Source organism: Sarcophilus harrisii, chromosome 4, assembly GCF_902635505.1.
Source record: "Sarcophilus harrisii chromosome 4, mSarHar1.11, whole genome shotgun sequence".
Taxonomy (NCBI): Eukaryota; Metazoa; Chordata; class Mammalia; order Dasyuromorphia; family Dasyuridae; genus Sarcophilus; species Sarcophilus harrisii.
Genome location: NC_045429.1, coordinates 97,037,084 through 97,059,409, shown reverse-complemented (window position 1 = coordinate 97,059,409; position 22,326 = coordinate 97,037,084). Strand labels below are relative to the sequence as shown.

The following is a 22,326-nucleotide window of genomic DNA, read 5'->3' as shown; positions in this document are numbered from 1 at the left end:
ACCAATGTATTTGCCTTGACAAGTTAAGTGAGATGAGCTTCTTGAAATGGCATGAATTTTCCTATTTAAACATTCTGAGGATGGTAGTATGGATGAAGGGGAGGAGAGGAGAGAGGATAGGGGAGGGGAGGAGAGGAGAAGAAAGAGGGGAGGAGAAGAGGAGAGGAGAAAAGAAGAAAAAAGAGGAGAGAAAGGAGAGAAAAAAAAGAAGAGGAGGGAAGGGGAGGAGAGGAGAGGAAAGAAGAGGGAAAGGGAGGAGAAGAGAGAACAAGGGGAGGAGGAAAGTGGAGAAGAAGAGAGGAAAAGAAGGCAAGAGGAAGAGATAGGAGAGGAGGGGAGAGAAGAGGGGATAAGAAAAGGAAGGGAGGAGAGGGGAAGGAAATAGTTGTCCAAGAGACCCTGTAAGGATGGGGAAAGATGAATTTTACATGGATAGCTCTACCAGTCTGAAGGAAAGCAAGACAGGTGTTAAGAAATTCACGGCTTATTTCACTCCTGATCTTTCCCTTTGGTCTATGAGTGAAGTCAGGCTATGATACAAAAACATCTCCCACTGACCCCTTGACGTCTCCATTCTCAACTCTACCTTTCAATTCTCCCAAAGGGCCCTCACACGAGCCCCCCAGTGGGCAGGATAGCCCTGGAGCTTTAGTGGCCCCCACTGGCCAGACATCCAGTACCTATCGTCATCTTGTCACTTTCCCTACTCCTCCCTCCCCAACTAAAATGTTCACCCCTCTTCTGTCCAATCCGAATATGCACAACGGCCTCATGTTGGGTCCCCATCTCTCTAGATGATCTCCCATCACCTCCTTTGCTTTGGCTACTTCAAGGCAGAAGGTTACAGTGGGAAAATTATGGTTACTCACAGCTCAATAACTCCAATCCCAGATTGATGAGTGACATAAATATTATTTATTTCTTCATCTTTGCACATTGCCTCCCCCTAGTGGGCCAAGGTGGCACAGGATCATAGATTAGGCAAAGTTAGAAAGGAACCTGGAGATCATCTAGTAATTCTCATATAAAGAGTCTATTTTATAGAGGAGAAAACTGAGGCTTAGGGAAGGCATAGGTGCTTTGTCCAAGGTCACACAGGTTCTAACTGGAAAAGACAAGATTACGAACATGCTCCTTTCTACTGTGCTATCCCCAGGAAAGATAGAAATCAAATTAATGGAACAGAGGATTCCCAAAGATGGCTTCTCTTTGGAGGGGAGGAAAGAGACCCTATGGGTAGACTCGGGATTTTAAGATTTACATCTGAGGGGGCACAGAGATTCTTTAGCCCAACGCGGCACCCCCCCCGCATTTTATAGCTGGGTAAACCAAGTCCCAGGGTAGTTAAAAAATTTGCCCAAAAGGACATAGTGGAACTAGGAGTTTAAACACAACTACTCTGACTGCAATTACAATGCTCTTTCCACTACTCCATACTGCCTCAGAGAAAAACAGAACTGGGATAGAATATAAATAAAGAATAAGATTCTCCTCCTTGCTCCTGGGAATAATTTGAACCAGCCAGAGATAGCCTTGGCCCCAAAATCAGGAGGAATCTCATAGATAACAGAGCATGGGGATGAAGGAGAATCAAGCTAAGGGAAAAGAGCTTTCATTTTCTCATTGGTATGCAAAAGTAAAACAGAAGATGGAAGTCAAACTCCATTTCTTCTCCTTCCCAGCTATGTGACTCAGGGCAAATCTTTTCCAGATTTCAGTTTTCTCTTCTATAAAATGGGAGTAATACTATCTGTGCTTCCTAAATGATTCCCAGAAATGAGATAATGTAAATAAGTTTGCTTTGCAAGGATAAAGAGTGACATAAATGTAAGCTCTTCTTTTATCTGATTTCCCTGGGAGAAGAGACTTTAATGTTGGGGAAGAATTTTGGTGAATGACCCAATAAAAGTTTTGCACATCAACTGTTTTAATTGGAGAGGAGAAGCTGGATGCAACAGCACTGAGGAAGGCTCAGTTCCCTTTAAGGGTTCTCTGATCCTGGGAGTTTGTTTTTCCATGACCCTATTTGGGGCTTTCTTGGCAGAGATATTGGAGTGGTTTGCCATTTCCTTCTCCAGCTCATTTTACAGATGAGGAACTAAAGTAAACAAGGTTAATTGACTTGCCTAGGGTCAGCTAATAGAGGTCTGAGGCACAATTTGAACTCAGGAAATAGATTCTTCTTGATTCCAAGCCCAGTGCTCTATCCACCATGTCACCTAGATGTCCATAATGCCACAAGTACAGAGAAGGAAAAAGTAGTTGGATACCCAGATAAGAAAGGGTCTCAAGATATTCTCTGATATAATCCTCTGCCTTCAGCATAGATTTAGTGATGTAAGGGATCACACAAACCATCTTCTCAGTCAGCCAATCCACAAGCATTTATTAAGCACCTATTATGTGCCAGGCACTAAGTGTTAGGGATACAAAAAGGGGTAAAAACAATTCCTGCCCTAAAAGAGCTCACATTCCAATGATGACACAAATATGAAAATAACCCAGTGTGTGTAATAAATATAGATTTCTCTTAGGGAAAAAGGCACAAGTAGCTAGAGGAGGGAGCAGAAAAGGAATTCTGCAGAAAATGAGTTTTGAGTTGAGTCTTATTTACTCTATTCACTTTATAGATGAGTGAGATGAGCCCCCAAAGATGTATTGATTTGTACAAGGTCACACAGATTCTAACTGGCAAAGGCAGGATTATAGCCAAGCTTCTCTGACTCCAAAGGCAATGTTCTTTCTATTGTGTCCTCCCCCAAAGAGAAAGAAACAGGTGAAGAGAACAGGGGGTTTCCAAAGATGGTTTCTATCTGGAGGATAGGAAGAAGACCCCAGAGTAGACTCAAAGAATCTTAAGATTTGGATCTGAGAGGGGCCTTAGAGATCTTTTAGCTCAACCTCTCCACTTTACAGATGGGGAAACTGAGGCCCGGAGAAATTAAATGACTTGCCCAAAGTCAAAAGATAAGTGCCTAATGGAACTAAGAATTTGAACTCAACTACTCTGACTGCAAATACAATGTTCTTTCCATTACTCTGCTTTGCTTCGGAGAAGAGCAAAACTGGGATGGACTCTTTTGACTTCAAATCCAGGGCTCCCTCTATTATACCAATGGTACCTATTTAGAGATTTCCTGCAGGTTTTCCAGGATGGCCTAAGGGGTTTGCACTAAACATTCTTTAATGATGGTGTATGCAGTAAATAATAGTTTAAAAATATTATGAGTAGGATATTAATTACTCTGGGGATTTACAACACATTTTTGTTGTTGTTGAAAGGGGGTTTAAGGAACAAAAAAAAAATATTGGGAACCATTGCATTTCACCATGACACGTCCTCAGATAAGGGACCAACTAGTCCAACAGTTTTGTTTTAAATGAGGAAATTGAAGTCTGGAGAAGAGGTTCATCCTTATCACTGTCCCCATCATTGATAACAAGCACCTAGTGAGTATTCATTGTATATACATAAATGAATTAACTCCTAAAGATTAAAAGGGGAAAAAAAGAGTCATAAAACAGGATACCTAGTAAAACATCATTATCCTTATTTTACAGATGAAGCTACTGAGGATCAGAGCCCAGAGAGTAAGCTTTCCCCTCATCCTGCTTCTCAAAAATCACCATGTTCTAATATCTATTAATTCACCCTGAATTTTTTTTCAGATCCTGGGCCAAGATTTGTCTCTGGCTGCCTCAAATAATTCCCAGGAACAAGGAGGCTAATCTTATTCTTTATTTACATTCCATTCCAGTTCTGTTCTTCTCCGAGACAGTATGGAGTAGTGGAAAGAGAACTGTATTTGCAGTCAGAGCAGATATAAATTCCTAGTTCCATTATGCACTTACCTTATTACTTTGGATAAATCATTTAACCTGCTGGACTTCAGTTTCCCCATCTATAAAATTGAGGGGTTGGGCTAGAAGACCTCTCCCAGATCTAAACCCCAGTGATTCTATATGTCTAAGATCAGAGTCAAATGTAACTGCCTATGGGGAGTCGGGGGAGGCAGAAGTAAGCATTAGGAAAGAAGCTGAGGTTGATGGGATTGCCATCCAGGCGGATGTCTTCCAGGGTCCTTCGGATGTGCGTCTGGTCCTGAGGGTCACAGAAGGTATCTTCAGCAATCGTCTGGATGTGATTGTTCTGAGAAGACAAAATCACTTAGATTTCTAGAGGATTTAAGGGTCTGCCAAATGCTTTCCTGCAACAATCTGGTGAGGTAAGTAGTAGTACAAAATACAAGTCAACTACAGGTCAAATTTACACCTCCATGCCAGAAATAGTTCACCTTTTGGAATCTCTAATTTCCTTTAAGGTTCTGCTCAAACACCACACTGCTGCTATCATCTGAGGAATGATTCTGTATTTTCTTTGTACAAACTTGATATCTCCTTATTCATGTTCAGGTTTTCCCCACCTAGACTTAAGGCTTTTGAGGGTAGATCTTACTGTGTTCTTTCAAGGTCTCTTCCAGTCTCCAGGAGCCTATGATTCAAACTGGCTTCCTTCATAATTTAGCTAAAATCCCACCTTGATCTTAATGCCTTCTCTCTAACTTCTCTCTAATTTATCCTGTATGACTGCTTTGTATATGATTGTTTGCACGTTGTCTTTTGCCTGATTTTTTTGTATTCCTTTCCCTTAGCAGACTTCCCGATACTAGGTATTTGATAAATGTTTGTTGATTTGAATTGGAGAAAACCCAAGGGCAACTGGGTTCAAGTCTCTGTCACCATCTTGTTGTCTGATATTGGGTTCTGGGTGGTGCTTTTTGCCCTTCTCTTCCTCAATTTCTTCAGCTATATAACATGAAGAATCTTTAAAATGAGGATGCAGCATTGATGAGGGAGAATAGAAATCAAATATCTATCCTTTCATCTATGACACAATGGAGAAGGAAAAAAAAAAAGACCGAACATAGAATTAAGAAACCTGAATTTGAATCTTAAAAGTGATCAAATTATTCATCTTTCCTGAGCCTAAATGTTCTCATCTATAATTCATTTCTGTAAGTTTATTGCCTTTGCGTGTGCTAGGAACTCCATTTACCAGGCATTGGGAATACAAAAAGAATAGTGATTCCTCCCCTCAAGAAGCTTGCATTCTCTTGGAGGGATACAATTTGTACACCAATAAGAAAATACAAAGTATAGAAAAAGTAATACAAAGTATAGAAAAAGTGATACAAATTAATTTTTTGGAAGAGGGAAACACTGCTTAATGACTAAAGTGATCAGGAGACAGTGCTGTGATTGTATGGAAAGTAGGGTTTCTAAGGAGTGGAAGGGAGGTGTTCAGTCTACTCAAAGGAAGCACAAATGAAATGTCCTATATAAGGAACAGTTAGCAGGCCAGTTTGACAGTAGCAGAGGAAAGGTTTTGCCCTTCACTGATTGGGAGTTGAGTTAGCTGGGAGTCAAGTCTAGTCAATGAGCATTTTTTAAGCTCCTGGTGCTTACAGGCACTTTAAAAGCTGGACAGTGTCCCCCTAATAGATGAGTAAAGTTAAAAAAAAGTCTTCAGGTAAAAGATAATGTAATAGAAAGGTCTCTTTCAAGGAAAAGCCTAATAGATTGTTTTGTCTTCTCCAACCTAGCAGAATCTTTAGGGATTCCTTAACCTCCATGGAATGGGGTGGGAAGAACAGCCTTCTCTCATTGCAAGGTAATAGGAGCAAAGGGAGCTGTCACTTACTGTGTACACATGTACAGTTGCTTAAGAGTTACAGCCTTTCTATCTCAGGAAAGCAACGGCTTGCTTGCATACCTAGGTTCCAAGTAATTCATTGTGCCAGATCTGATTCTGGTTAGAAACAGTGGCCATTGTGAGCTGAATACCTTACTCCCTCTCCTTTCTATTCCCAGTAGGGCCTGTTTCCAAGGGAGTCTATCTAAGGGGAGGAGGATTGGAATGTGATTTTGAGGCTGTTTACCACTGGCTGATCCTTGAGTTCTCTGAGCTGAAGGAAATAAGGAGCAAGATGGGAGAAGAGATAAAGACTAAAGTCAGGGGGGAAAGAAGGCTGGGGATTGTGGATTCTATTTTCTAGGAACAATGTTTGTTCTCCAGTGTTTCTTGTAATTTAATTTATTTTAAATACACATTTTTTATGAATCATGTTGAGAGAGAAAAATCAGAACAAAAGGGAAAAACCATGGGAGAGAGAAAAAAAAAAGAATATAAGAAATAAACCTAGCATGTGTTGATTTACATTCAATCTCCATAGTTCTTTTTCTAGATGTAGCTGGCATTTTCTATCCAGAGTTTATTGGAATTGCCTTGGATCCAATGTAGCTTATAAATAATTCCAAGGTCAGGAATAGATTCAGGGATAACTTGGTCATGGGGTCATAGGATTATAAATTTAGTGCTGGAAAGAACCTGAGAAGTTGTTAAGCCCACTCCCCTCATTTTATAAATGAAGAAATTTTAACTTTTATAGATGAAGACCAAACAGAGGTGGGGCTTGCCCGGGTCCCACTTGCCCAGTTTGAATTCAGTATTTCTAGCTCTGCATTCTAACCTAGTATTAGACAGCTAAGTGGTACAGTGGATAGATGGTTGAAATTAAAAGCAGGACAGATCTCAATTCAAATCCTATTTTAGACATTTATTAGTTGTGTGGCTATATTTAAGCCACAATCTGGCTTATTTTTTCTTTCTTTAAAATGGGGATAATAATAGCACCTATCTCACCATATTATAAGATCAAATGAAAATATAAAAACAATGCTTTGCAGATCTTTAAAGTGTTATTTCAAAACTAGACCTTATTATATGGGGGGTTTTACATCCTTCCTGAGGTAACTATCATTCCTGTATAGTACCTTGATGCTTTCTGCACAACTCCAGGGTTCCTACTTTCCCCTTAAGCCCTAGAAGATAAAGTCCAAGATTCCCTGGAGGAGGGACTGCTCCCTTCTGGCACAGTTGTGCCCACAGTTATGCTGTACTCAGATATATTCCCAGAGGAAAGGGACTCAGGGAACAGATGAAACATGTCCATTCCATTACAGGATGTTATTAATGGGAACTGTCAGCATAAGGGTTCAGAACCATGTCATGGACAGAAGCAGAGGAGGACTAAACAAAGAGTGGATATGAGGAAAGAACCTGTAGGAACATAGGGAGAGAGCAGAATGGAGAAGGAGGAAGAGAAGAGAAAAGGAGAAAAGATTGAAAAGTAAAGTGAATAGTAAGATGGAGCCGAAAGAAGAGAAAGAAAGAGAAGGGATGGAATGAGAAAGATAAGAGTTGAAAGAAAGGGAAATGTGGATAGGGAGTTAGGAGATGAATTAAGAAAGAGATACTGGACAAATTTTTTTATATCAAGAACAATGGATTCACTGGTGTCAGGGACTCCCACTGAGGAAATACTTTCAGAGCAGATCTGCACTACTGAGTCTTTTAGTTTAGAGTTTCCAGGGGACATTCTTTAATAGAAGTTTGGAAGAAAGTGAGAGTTAATACTAGCTAGCATTTACATAGAATTTTAAAGTTTATAAAACTTTACATGTTATCTCAATGGATCCTTATAACAATCTTGTGAGTAGGTGCTCATATTATCCCCATTTTACAATTTAAAAAAAACTGCTTCTAAGAGACTGAGCTGAGATAAGATTTGAACTTTACTCTTCCTTTTTGCAAGTCCACCATTTTATCTATTGAAACATCTGATTGATCAAATATCTAAAGATTTCTGGATGATACATAAAGATGGAAGTAGAAGGAAGAAAGAAAAGGGAAGAAATTGGAGAAGAAATTAGAGGACAGATAGAAAGACCTAGAAGAGAGATGGGGAGAGAAAAAAAGAAAGGGAGAAGAACAATAGAGCAATTATCCAAAAATACTTATCTCAGGGAAAGAGAATCAGCCATCCTTCACAACCCCCCAAGTATCTGGGACCCCTCGTTGCCAGATACTTCTTTCTATTTTCCAATCTAATTCCATCCTATTAAAAAAAATCTCACTTGCAAGTGTAGAGAACGCAGGCTCAAGGGCAAGGGCACAGGGATATAGTCCAGCTTGTTATTCGACAGGTAGAGAAACTGCAGGTTCTTCAGCTCCTGGGGAGATAAAGAGAAGTCATGTCCTGGGGCTGAATGCCAGATCTTGATGGGAGATGCCAGGGGATATTAAGGAGACCAAGCAGGTGAGTCCTATGAGGTCTTGATAGGAATGTGGTTTCTTGATAGGAATGACTACAAGGATTTTCCTCAAGTGACACATCAAATGTCCCTTTAAACAAAGGGATGTCATCTTATTGTGAATCTTGGAACACAGCAATTTTTGAAGCCCCAAAGGAAAAGGAAGAGATACAATTAAGCCAGAACATATTCCCAGTCATAACAAATGCTCGGGAGTGGGACATAATGGCTCTGGAGGGGATTGGGTAAAAATGCCATTACATGGTCTGAGCCCTAATAGCAAGAGCCCCAGGAGGATGAGAGCCTTGTTGCCAAGTGTGTCTGTGTATGTCTGTGCGTGTCTGTGTGTCTGTGGATTTGTGTGTGTGAAGGGGAGCCCAGGATGCTGACTCACTTTGAAACTCTCTGGTAGGATTCCTGAGCTTTGGAGCTTGTTGAATTGGGCATCAAGTCTCACAAGACTAGCAGGGAGCCTAGGCAGAGATGCCAGGTTGTTCTCTGGGATGAGCAATTCTTGAAGGACAGGTAATAGGAAAGCATCCTCTTCAATGGTAGAGATGCAGTTGTTTGAGAGGTCAATGTGCTTTAGTTTTCCTATTGAGATATGGAAGAAAGAAATGTATTGTGTAGGTAGGAACAGTGGAGGGATAATGGGAATGAGAGACAGAGAAAAGAAGGAAGGAGGAATGGAATAAAGGGAGGAAGGACAGAAGGGAGGAAGGAAAAGAGAGGGGGGAGAGAAAGGAGGGAAGGAGGAAGGAAGGAGGGAAAGAAGAAAGGGAGAGAGGGAGGAAGAAAGGAAAGAAGAAAGGAAAGAAGGAAGGAACGAAGGAAGAAACGAAGGAAGGAAGGAAGGAAAGAAGGAAGGAAGGAAGGAAAGAAAGAAGGAAAAAAGGAGTAAGGGAGGGAGGGAGGAAATATAAGAAAGTTCTACCTCTATCACTACATGTGATATTCTGGAATCTCTTCCTGAAAACATTCCCAGTAAAATGGATGCCTGACTGGTCAATAAAGTCCTACCCAGAGGCAAAAATATATTACTCTACATTTGTGTAAACCATAATGTGTTTCTGAAACATTCCTCACACCAGCCCTATGAGAGATGGGATAAAGGGTTATTATCCTCACTTTACAGATGAGGGACAAAACAGTTATGATCACAAGATGTAGAACTGGATGGAACTTTTAGAGATCATCTAGTTCAAACCCTTCATTTTATAATTGGAAAAACTGAGGCCTTGAGATAAAATGAGATTTGCCAAAGGTCCTTTACTAAGTGGTAAATGAAAGGTTTGAACTCGGGTTTTTTGACAATAAATCCAGTACTCTTACCACACCATAACACCAAGTATTTATCCAAGGTCATGTTGGACTGGATGAATGTTGGAATTGGGAGTAGAATCCAAGTCTTTGGGCACTATATTTAGATCCGAGAAATACCACTGTATATTTAGATACACAGTGGTATTTCTTGGATGTGACACTCCATATTCTGACTCTGAGCAGTTTCAATGACTGTCCTCTATAACTGGGATTTTTCCCTTCTTATTTCTGCCTCCTGGATTCCCTGTCTTCTTCCAGGTTCCAGCTAAAATCCCATCTTGTACAAGAAGCACATTTCCCCTGATTGCCAGTACCATCACTGGGAGAGTACCTTCAATTTATCATGTATACATTTATCTTTATACATAGTTGTTTGCATGTTGTTTCCCTTATTAAATTGTGAACTCCTTGAGAGTGGGGAGTGAAGGTGACTTATCTTTTATGTTCTCAGCACTTAGCACAGGACATCTATTAAGTGATTAATAAATGCTTGTTGAATTAACTTTCTGACTACCACATTTCCCACCTTCTCCATCATGGACTTCTCCATCGTGACATAGGGCAGCTAGGTACTGTAATGGATAGAGCACTGGGATTGAGATCAGAAAGACATGTTCTTGAGTTCAAATTTCACCTCAAATATTTACTAGTTGTGTCACCCTGGACAAGGCATTAATCCTGTTTGCGTTGGTTTCCTCATCTATGAAGTAAGCTGGAGAAAGAAATGGTGCTCTAGGATCTTCATCAAGAAAATCCCAACTGGTGCGACAAAGAATCAGACATAATTGAAACAGAAGAACAATACCATGATAGTGCAGGATACTTTCTCTTTTCTCTCCCCTGCTCCCTTTTTGGATTTCTTTTATGTGATGTCTTCCCCCATTAGATTGTAAGCTTCTTGAGGGCAGGTGATATATCTTTCTTTTTCTCTGATTGTATCCCTAGCACTTAACACAGTGCCTGGTATATAATAAGCACTTAACTAATGTTACTACTGACTTATTACTACTGACTTATTTCCTGAACTTGGGACCAGCATACGTATTGAAGTTTCTATGTAATTCTGGGAAAGTTCTGTTAACTTCCCTGTGCTCTGGTTCTCAATCTACCCCTTCACCCCACTCTACCTCCACAAAAAGAGAGCTAATACTATTACAGACTTCATAAGGCTTTCTGGCAGAATGAAGGAGAATAAGTCAGTAAAACTATATGAGACATTCAGGAAGAGACATCAAGAAAATCCTACATTATCCCCATTTTAGAGTAGGATAAATTAAGCCTTGATTTTGGGAATAGAGTGAAGTTCTTTGTCCCAGTATATTTGACTAGACAAACAGAAAAATGAAATCCCCATCAATTTCTCCTCCCCTCTCCTTCCCTCACCCATACCTGCAATGGCATACTTAGCCCTTTGAAATCTCCTGACTGGATATGAGTGATATGATTAAAGCGGGCATAAAGATAAGTTGTCTCCTGGGGCAGAGGAGGGATGTGATCCAGATCAACATCTTCACAGTACACAGAGGTGCCAAGGCACACACAGATCAGACAGGTGGGCAAACCTAGATCAGACAGAAGGCCAAAGAGTGGAGAATAAAGGAGATCCATTTGTAGAGCCCTTCTCACTCGTCTCTCATTCATTCATTCAACAAGCATTTACTTAGCAGCTACTCGGGGGCAGTCTCTGTTCAAGGTGCTCAGTATCCAGAAACAAAAAACAGTTCCTGTCTCATAAGGCTTATATTCTCCTGGAATTCTTCTTGGGAGAATGCCAGAATTGATGCCATTTCTGTCTGTTCCAAATGCTATTTCCCTGGATTGTTTGCGTGCCCCTTTCTCAATGCTAATGCATCTGATGTGCTTACCCCCTTCATAACTTGGATATATAACTTCTGTGTTAATCTTTACCTGCTAATATCTCCCTAATATAACCATCAGTCCTCTTGTTTATTTCAGCTAGACATCCCTTAATTCTCTCTAGGAGAAAACATCCCAAAGGAAGATTCCAAGAAGATTATGAGGGAAAATATCTTCCACAGGAGACCCTTCCTAATCCTGTCAGCTGACAGTGCCTTATCCTCTAAGGTTTTTTCCCATCTATTTTGTGCATATCTTCTTAATCCTTATTAATGTATGTCTTCCCCAATAGCTTTTAAACTCCTCGAGGACAGGAACCGATTTTTGCCTTTTCTTTGTACCATCTGCATTCAGCATAATACCTGGCACAGAGCATAATGAGTGTTTGTTGCATGAATGTCTTCTTTACCTATTTCCTACTTATTGCACAATCACAAGCTTTTGGTTACCAATGAAATCATAGCTCAGATATTTGGGGCTGGCACATGTGAAGGGGGAAGGGTGGAGAATCAATAAGAAAAGAATTAAAAGTTATCATTCTCCAAATCAATTGCTTCATTTGCCTTCACCCCCAAGTGACAACCATAGAGTTAATTATCTGCCTTAACAGGTTTTTAATTGTCACTAATTTAATTATTGCTCATTCCTATTTCCCTTGTGTCAGTGTTAATTAAGCAGGGGTAACTCTGTTGATGCTTCCTTCTGATTTCAATCTTCTGACCACCCCGCTGATCTTCACACCAAATATTTCTTCTCCCTTTGTGATCTGTGAATGTATGTCTGTCTTTTCTACTCTTTACTCTTCCTCCTCTCTCTTTCATCCCCTTATCTCCCTCCTTCTCTCCTTCCCTTCCCTCCTCTCTTTTTCACCTCTTTCCTTCCTTTCCTCTCTTTTTCTCCCTCCTTCCCCCTCCCTCCTTCCTTTCCTCCCTCTCTTTCCCTTCCTCCTTCCCTCCCTCCCCCCTTTCTCTCTCTCTCTCTCTCTCTCTCTCTCTCTCTCTCTCTCTCTCCTTCTTTCTACCTCTTTCCCTCCCCTCCCTTCATCTCCCTCCCACCCACTTTTCTCTCTCTCTTCTCCTTACTCTCTCCTTGAGGGCAGGAACTGATTTTGCCTTTTCTTTGTATCATCTGCATTCAACATAATATCTGGCACAGAGCATAATGAATGCTTGTTGACTGAATGATTGATTCCTCTCAGTCATTGTTTGTCCATGTTCTGCTCTGACTAAGTACTCACCCATGGCAGTCAGCAAGTTAAGTAGGCTAGATATGGAAGGGTTGGTGACAGAAGTCCATGTCCTTGGGCCCTTGGTGGCCATCACTATCTTGGTGGATGCACTCATAGTTGAAGGGGCCAGGGTGCCTGCTTGAGTCTGAGCCATAGCACAAATGCCACACAGAAGTGGGAAAGACAGACAGGACAGATTTTTTAAAAAGTAAAATTGTATTGATGCCCTTTGTTTTTATATCACAGTCATTTTTAGATGTTTCTCTCCCTACTTTTTCCCTTATAATAAAGTCAAAAAGAGTGAAACAAAAATGACAGTGACTGTTTTTAATAGTATATATAACTTATTGAGTCAATAGTCCCCTACTTCTCCAAGAAAAGGAAACAAATGAATTTCCTCATCTCTTCTCCAGAGCTACACTTGGATAGTCTAATTGCATAGCATCAATTCTTCTAATTTACATTATTATAGTTATTGTACAGATTGTTGTTTTGGTTCTGCCTGGTTCTGTTCTTCTTCCCATGTTTCTCCAAATTCCTCATATTCATTATTTCTTATGATATTTTAATATTCCATTACATCCATACATCAGAATTTGTCCAGCCATTCCCTAATTAAAGGGCACCCACTTTTTCCTTTTGTATTTCCTAGGAAGGTAGATTTTGTCAGAGAGACTTTGTGCTCAGGAGAGAGAAGAAGACTTCTTGGACCAGGTTAAGATATAAGTGATTTTAAAAATAGCTAAAACAAATAATTAAATAAAATAGCTAACATTTATATAGTATTTGCTATATGCCAAGCACTTTATAATTATTATTTCATTTAATCTTTACAACAACCCTGGAGGTAGGTGCTATTATTATCCCCATTTAATGGATGGGAAACCTGAGACAAACAGAGGTTAAATCATTTGCAATGTAAGAGGAGTGGCTCAATAAGCATTTTCAAGTCTCTTAAGGGAGAAGAAAAAGGAGGAGGAGGAAGAGGAGAAAGAGAAGAAGGAGGAGGAGGAGGAGGAGGAGTAGGAGGAGGAGGAGGAGGAAGAGAAGGAGGAGGAGGAGGAGGAGAAGGAGGAAGAGGAAGAGGAGGAGGAGGAGGAGGAGGAGCAGGAGGAGGAGGAGGAGAACCACCAAAACTACCAAAACCAACTTTCAACTCCCCTGGAATAAGCACAAGAAAGAACAGCTAAAGCAAGTAAAAGGGCTTTAGGCCAGATGGGATGTTACATTGATATAAATCTACAAAGTTTACCCATCACTTCCCTCACAACAACCCTATGAAGTAAGAAATTCCGTGATCTTGCCATCTATTTTATAAATGAGGAAACTAAGGCTCACAGAGATATGTTCCTAGCCTATGGTTGCACAGCTAGAAAGTGCCAGCGTCAGAACTCAGAAGCAGGTCATTGGATCATAGTTGTACAACAAGAAGGAATATTATAGGGCACTTAGATCAACCCTCCTCATTTTAATGATAATGATAACAATAGCCTTGCATAGCATATTAAGACTTGCAAAGTGCTTTTCATACATTATTTTATTTAATCCTCATAACAACTCTGGAGTAGGTGCTATTGTTATCCCCATTTTACAGATGAGGAAACTGAGGCAGACAGATGTTAACTTAATTGCCCAAGGACACAGATAATGAGGTGACAATAATGGTATTTAAACCCAGGTCCTAGGGCAAGTAGGTGGCATAGTGGATAGAGCACTGGTCCTGAACACAGGAGGACTTGAATTCAAAACTAGCCTCAGATTTACTAGTTGTGTCACTCTGGACAATTTTAAAATTGAAAACTTAAATTTAAATTTAAAAAAATTTAAAATTTTAAAAAGCTACTTCCTTTCATTCCAAATCCAGTGGTCTTTCACTGTCCCATAGAGCTTCTCATTTAAAATTTTTAAAAATCAAACAGGAAAGGAAACTAAGACTAGGTGAAAAGAATCTGTGACATCTTTATTAGAGAGAATATGATTACTTCCTGATCCCCACTAAGATAGGGTTTGCAGATCTACTTAAAAGAGAAAAAGATGGTTTCTCATAGACCCCACTAAATATAATGACAGCTGACAAAGCAAATGAAGGTTTCCTGTTGTCCAGTTTCTGAACTTCTCTCAGATACCTAATCTCCAGATACCCCAAAGGATCACCTTTATTGCATAGAGAGGTAGTCAGAAATGTGAAAGAGAGGTCGGCATCTTGCATCTCAGGCCTAGAAAGACTTGCTTTCCATCTAGGTGAGTCTCACCTTTGGGGTCAAGTCTCCATAGTCACTCTTTATAGCTCGTTCTTCATAGTTGCTAAAGTCATAATTATCCAGATTCGGGTCATAGCTCCCCAGCTCTAGATTGTTGTCGGCTGTCCCTTCATCTTGGAGTTCTTCCTGCTTCGCTGCTCCCTCCGTCCAGAGTGGCAAAGCTTCTGTCTCCTGGATGACCAGGGATATCAGTCCCAGGAGGGCAGAGATCCTCATGGTTCTTTTAGGGGGGAAAAGGAGAGTGTAAAGTTGGATTTCATATTATGGGTGAAATGAGGATAAGAATTGTAATATTTATTGAGCAACAACATGGCATGGGAGAAAGATCTGCTTCTGATCTAATATCGGCTCTATGATGATAGCCAAATCACCTAACCTCTCAGTACCTCAGATAGTTTTCTAAAGGCAAGTGTTCTGCATTTATGCAGGATGTTTCCACTTTTGGAGCTCCCTAGCCTTTCAAAATCCGATGTTTCAAAATCCTCCTTTTCCTTTTCCCTCCATCAAAAAAAAAGCACAAGGTCCTTTTCGTGGTATTTGAGATGGTATATCTTGATGTCTTTTGTCAGCACAAGATCTGGAGAATAAAAATCCCATTTATTTGGTACTTCCCCAGTCCTATAGCTGGCAACAATCTTTCTACTCCCTTAAATCCTGTATAGTAATTAAATCCTATCATCTGGTGATGATACACTGCTGTTGATACAGTGTAATTTCCTTAAGAATATGGATTGTCTTGTCCTTCCCTATGTTTCTTCAATCAACAAGCATTTATTAAAAACAAAGCTTAGTACATAGTAAGTTCTTAATTAATTCTTAGAGTAAGATTGATCAGTGAGGCAAACTGCTTCCCTTCTTATCATCATTTTCCATTAACTCAACCCTAATTCCATCCTAATTTTCCCTCCCCTCCTTCTGTGCGCTTTGAACTTCTTTTTTTGTCTCAACAAATTTCCCTTCATCCTTTTATACTCTCTCCAAATTATTGTAATTAAAGAATCCTGCTTCTCTCTGGAAGATGTGTCTCTGACCATTCTCTCTAGTACTGGATATTTCTCTACTTCCTGACATACTGGACCAGAAGGAATATGCATACTCCATACCCTTGATTGCCATTTTAAAGACCATATCTTTGCTACAGTGACTCAATGGCCTCTCCCTTTTTGAGGTTCATTCCATTCATTATCTTCCCTTCCAGGAGCTGACACAATATTTGATAACAAATGATTGTTGATTGATTCATTGATTGTTTTCATTCTACTGGTCTCCAGAATGATCTCCTTCCTCAGTGAATTCAGTATTCCTCTTCGTCCCAAATTCTACATTCATATTTGTGAAGCTCAATATACACACTGACATTTTCTGAAATACCTTAGTTCGCCATTCATCATTCTCTGCCACTCCATCTCTGCCATCTACAAGGATGGTCAAATTTTAGATCTTAATATTTCCTATGACTAGGCAACCTGCATGATCTTAACCTCTGAAATGTCCCTTTCTGCTCACAATCTCCTGTTTTTCCATCTCTTCTCTTGCCTTCCCTTCTCCTTTTTTCCCTTTTTTTGTATCCCCACACTTAGCACAGTGCTTGATACATAGTAGGCTCTTAAAAATGCTTGAGAATGACTTTTCTTCCTTTGAAATCGTCACTGATTCAGCCCTCCTTATTTTCCCAGTTCATCATCTCTGCTCTAGGTTTATTTTCTCCCTTCCCAGGCTTGATCAGATAGCTGGTGAGATTAACTATGTGTTGTCCTCTGGCCTTGAATTTCCTGTCCTGTTTTTCCTATCACTGTTCATGCTTTGCCAATTCCCACCATCTGCTTTGTCTTTTTTTTTTAACGTCATTCTGAAATCTCCCAGCTGGGATCACTACAAATTTATGCTCTCTAATTTCAAATGAATCCTTGATTGCTGTCTACTATACTCCCTGTAGTAAGGATTCCCTCATTTATTCATTTAATTAATCAACAAGCATTTATTAATCACTTACTCTGTATCAGACAATAGGAAGAAAAGATAAAGACAATACAAGACAAAGAAATTGTTTTCTTAGTAATTCCTGTTCTCAAAGAGCTTGGATTTTGCCATGGGAAGTAACTTGAACACATGTAAGTATATGCAGAACAGATTGATACAACATAAATCTAAGATAGTCAGGACTGAAGTACACTAGCAGTTGGCAAAAGAGTGGTCAGAAAAAGGCATCTCATAGAAAATAGTGTTTGAGCAGAATCTTAAAGTAAATGAGAGATTCTCTACATCCTTGGCCTGGAACATGATGGCCAGTGAACAGGCATAGAGAGGAAAAAATAGAATATTGTGTCTCAGGAATAGAAATAAGGCTAGTTTGGTTGTAAAGTACAAAAAAGAGAGTATATTTAATGAGAATAGAAACAGAGGTTAAGACCAAGTTTTAAAGGCAGCTAAAGTCAAACAGAGGAATTTCAATTTTGTTGGAAGAGTAATAAGGAGTGACTAGAATTTATTCAGGAAAGGAGCATCAAGGCCATATGTGTGCTTGGGGAAAATCTTTTTGGATGCTGGATGGAGGAGAGATTGGGATGGACAGACAGTTGAGACAAAGGTGACCATTCATGAGAGTCGGTTAAAAAAGGTAATGAAATCTAAACTAAGGTAGTAGCTATGTGACTGGAGAAAAGGGGTCAGATGTGAGAGATGCCATTGTGGTAGAAATAGCAAGATTTGGCAAAAGGTTGGGAGTGTGGATTGAGTGAGAGTGAGGCAGCAAGGAAAACAAACCCAGGATGTAGGAGGAATAATGTTGTCTTGAACAGAAATCAGGAAGTTTGGTAGAGGAGAGAACATTGGATGGAGAGATAAAACGATGATTTCTGCTTTGGACATTTTGAGTTTGAGATGTCTTGGGGACATTTGGTCTGAATTGATATAAGGCAGAAGCTCAGGAGAAGACAGATATTGGATGTATAGATTGCTGGTCCTCTTCAAGAATGAAGGACAAACAATAACCTATGATGAGTTGTCTAAATAGAGATGATTATTAAACCCACTTCTTCTGTCCCTAAGTCTTCAAACCCCTTTCCCCTCTTTTTTACTCTGTTTTGAGAAAACTGAGCCCTCCAGAGGTTGGCTTCCACCTGCCTTTTCAGACAATACTCCCCTTCAAGGACTCTGTGATCTAGCCAAACAAGCCTGTTAGCTGTTCCCTTGAACTTGACATTCCATCTCAGGTCATTGGCTTTGCATAGACTTTGTCTCTAGAGTGGAATGCACACCCTTCTTACCTCTGCCTCATCCAGTCCTTTTCTTGCTTTAATAACTCAAGCTCTATCTCCTCATTTTGTTGTTCAGTTGTTTTTCAATCATATCTGACTGTGATCCCCTTTGGGGTTTTCTTGGCAAAAATGCTGGAATGGTTGGCCATTTCCTTTTCCATCTCATTTTATAGATGAGAAAAATGAGGCAAACTGGCATAAGTGACTTGACCAGAACAACGCTATAAGTATCTTCATATTCAGGAAGAGAAGTCTTCCTTATTTTAAGCCCAATATTCTATCCACTGCACCACCTACCTGCCTTAAAAATTCACTTATACATGAGCTGTGAATCAAACCCAGACCTTCTCCATGGCAGAACTACTTATGCAAGACATTAAACTATCTCCTATGTGAAGCTTTTTCAAATTCCGTTAGTGTCCTCTTTTATCTTGAATTGTCTTGTATTTAATCATCTGTTTGCATGGTATGTGCCAGTAGAATATAAGTTCCTTGAGGGTGGGAATGATTTCATTTTTGGTGTTGTATCTCCAATGCCTAATTTAGTTTATGACACCTAGTAGGCTTTAATATGTGCTTGCTAAATTTGAATTTGTTGAAGTTCTGTTCTGTCCCATTCTCCCACTTTCAAAAGTGTACTTTCATACTAGTGGAAGAGTCTCTCATAAATAAACATGGAGACTTATACTCAAACAGATAGTGTACGTTCTTGTCTGAAACAGTCATAGACTCTGAGAATCTGAAAGTTGGGAGAGTAGTAAAGGCCATCTAGCTCAATCTTCTATTATAGGGAGAAATTCTCTCCAGGCATGTATACTCACTGAATCACAATGATCCCTGCAGTTATACTCACAACTACCTGCACACTTCTAAGAATACCCAGGATCCATTTCTTCTCCTTCCACCCCAAAATATAGACACACAAACTCACATGCAGAGGATACCTCATTAATTGTGAAAGGGATTTAGGTAAATTTTACAATCAATTACACACCAATTAGAGGAAGGAAGGAAGGAAGGAAGGAAGGAAGGAAGGAAGGAAGGAAGGAAGGAAAGAAAGAAAGAAAGAAAGAAAGAAAGAAAGAAAGAAAGAAAGAAAGAAAGAAAGAAAGAAAGAAAGAAAGAAAGAAAGAAGTGAGGGAGGGAGGAGAAAAGGGAAGGAGGGAGGGAGGGAAAAAAACATTTGTTAGCAGTTACCATGTGTTTAACATGTTAAGGATATAAATGCAAGCAAAATGAAATACAGTGCCTGCCCCCAAGAAGCTTGCATTCTATGGACACCATCAATCAAAGTATTTTAAAGGACTTTAAACACTAGAGATACAAAAAATGACAAAAGACAGAAGTTTTGGGATTTTTCATACCTCTTAAAAATGGAGAAGAAAAAAAAAATCCTCACCATTAGAAGGAGGATTTTAAGAAAATAATATCATCTTCAATAAAGGAAACACTCCCCCTTATACACACACACACACACAAACACACACACACACACGTTTCATGGTATTTTAGAATTGTAGGAAACTATAAATATAAATTATATATAAATGTAAATAGACTTATACTAGAAATACCTACCACTCTGTAATATATATATGCACATAAATACACATATGTCCATCATGGATATACATATATGAATGAACTCTAAATGAACACCAACTATAGATGAATATGATACCAGATATACATTGCCATAGAGTCTCTATATATTGTCACATAATCAGTCAACAAACATTTATTAAGTGCTTAGATGTGACGGGTTCCATGTTAATTTGTATACAGATACAGTAAATAAACTCCGAGTGTGATTCTGTGTATTCGTATCCACAGGTGTGTGTTGGTATAAGATGGATGTCTTCATTCTTCATATGTGGCCATGTGTATATGGAATTTGGGTATGTGAACATATACTAGGTTAACTTCCATAAATAGTACATGCATGACATGTGCACATCCTTACATGGGCTGAATATCTATGTACATGTTGGGGCACAATCACATCTGCTATACTCCATATAAGCCAGTCCACCAATAAAGCCAGCAAAGAAAACACAAACTTGATGCCTTTGCTACTGCCCTTTCTGGGTCAGCTCCCTCATGCAGTAAGAAAGCCCCTTCCCTTGCCCCTTCCTGTTCCCTCCTCTCCCAGCCTAAGTCAAAAGACCTTAAGAAAAACTCTAGAGACAGAGTATGTGGTTCTTCCCATAGTGTCTACTCGAGTGTCAGTAATCTTGGAAAAACCTTGCAGTCTTACTCAATCGCCCTTTTCAGACAATCTCTTTCCCTTTTCAGACAAACTAGAGACCCCCAGACCTAGAAAGAGTTCAGCCTACCTGTCCTGGCTTTTCTGCCCTGGACTGGAGCCCACAGCTTCTACGAGCTGATGACTGGGTGTGTAGTTTGGAGTTGTGCAGAGAGATGAGGGGAGGAGGGAATGAAGGTGCCAGCCAAGTTAGAAGTGTGGCCAATCAGGATTTTTATCATTACTGCTAACCAATCAACTCCTTTCTAGCTGTTCCCCCCCCCCCCCACCCCAGTCCTATGGGATCTCCCATCCATTCCTTTGCTTAACTAGAAAACAACTATCCTTTCCATCTCTGGCTTGTGTGTCTCTATACCTTTGATTCTGTTTATCTCTGTCTCTGTTAATAGTTTAACTTTCAAATGGTGCATCCAGTTTGGAACTAAGACTCAGAGGAGAGAACAGTCTCCAGAGTGGGTTTTCCTTGAGATTGGGAGGATTCCACATCATCTTAGAGCTAAAGTCAGGTAGTCTTCAGAGTCCAAGTCTCAAGCTGCCCTCCTTTTCTGCTGGTTTCCTTTTGAAAACTTTCAGTTATTAGGTTTCCCTCCAGCCTGGAAGTTTCAAGGCTACTCCTCATGTTTCCAGAGGCTAATAAAGCACTAGATGAATGTAATAGGCAACTATTTTTGAGAAGCATAGGAGTCCTAACCTTCCCCTAACCTAGAAACTATACAGAAGGAGCCTCTAAGTTTGAGAATCAACACAAATCCCAAGGATAAAGGGCCTGGGATTAAATATAAAAGATAATGGTACAGAGGCAATCATGAAGTGAATAGTGAATGATACTATCCACTGATACGAATGAGGACAGAATGAGATGAAATAGTCTATGATGGCAGCAGGGACATACCAAGAAACCCTTCTTAACTGGAGTTTCTGAAAGAGGCCGTGTGGATTCCCTTCCTGAAAATCTTTTGCATGGGCAGAGATTTCACCTGATCCCTTCCCTTTTTTTCCCTCCATAGTTGCCTGGTACCACCTGCTTCCTACCCACCTGAGAGATGAAATAATCGCAAAGGGTTCACAAGCCTATAGAAAGTACTCTGATACTTTTTAAGTGGTCACTATACCAGTTGACAACATTTTCTGACTCTTCCTGGGAGCTTAACATGAAATTTCTAAGCTGGAAAGTATTTTAAGGATCATATAGTTCAAACTCCTAATTTTCTGGATAGAATTACCAAATCCGGGAGGAGGAGGGACTTGAACAAGATCATCTGACTAGCCACGCAGAGATAGAACTGGTGACCATGGCTAGCTAAGTGAGATAGAACTGGTGACTAAGGTCATCTAACTAGTCACGTAGAGATAGAACTGGTGACCATGGCTAGCTAAGTGAGATAGAACTGGAGTTAGCACCTAGGTCCCTGCTTTCCAGGCCAAGGAGTTTCAAACCCACAATACTCCATTACTCCTCAGAACACTGAACCTGGGTGGCTGAGAACCCTCAAACAGATGGTCTATCAACTTGTTTATGGGCACCAGCTGACATGGGAGGGGACTTAGTTTGGAACTGAATTTGATAATCAGAGTAGTATTATTTCCTTCTGCCTTTGGAGCTTTCTGCTGGGAAGGACTGGCCATCATGGACTCTCCTTGAATTGAGAAGAGGATTTAGAGGCAGGAGCCATCCTTTCCCCCTCTCTTTAGTAACAGACTGGCCACCGTTCCTTCTTCCCAACATCTCTCTTCCTTTCTTTCTCTCTCTCTCCTTCTCCTTTTCTTTCCTTCTCTCTCTCTCTGTCTCCTTCTGTCTGTCTCCCTTCCTCTCCCTTATCTCTTCTCCTCCTCTTTCCCCTTCTTCCCTTCTGTCTGTCTCTGTCTCTGTCTGTCTGTCTGTCTCTCTGTCTCTCTTCTCCTCCTCTTTCCCCTTCTCCCCTTCTGTCTGTCTCTGTTTCTGTCTGTCTCTGTCTGTCTGTCTCTCTGTCTCTCTCTCTC

General features: G+C 40.1%; 1 protein-coding gene across 1 annotated transcript; it reads right to left on the bottom strand.

The window, feature by feature from the left end:
- Positions 1 to 2,433: 2,433 nt before the first annotated feature.
- Positions 2,434 to 22,107, bottom strand: OPTC (opticin). The gene is made up of 7 exons (XM_003767604.3): positions 20,417 to 22,107; positions 14,815 to 15,043; positions 12,572 to 12,707; positions 10,881 to 11,039; positions 8,549 to 8,748; positions 7,978 to 8,073; positions 2,434 to 4,150 (listed from the first exon to the last, which is right to left on the bottom strand). The coding sequence occupies exons 2-7, from the start codon at positions 15,037 to 15,039 to the stop codon at positions 3,980 to 3,982; spliced, it is 987 nt and encodes a 328-aa protein (XP_003767652.1). The 5' UTR covers positions 15,040 to 15,043; positions 20,417 to 22,107; the 3' UTR covers positions 2,434 to 3,979.
- Positions 22,108 to 22,326: the final 219 nt, after the last annotated feature.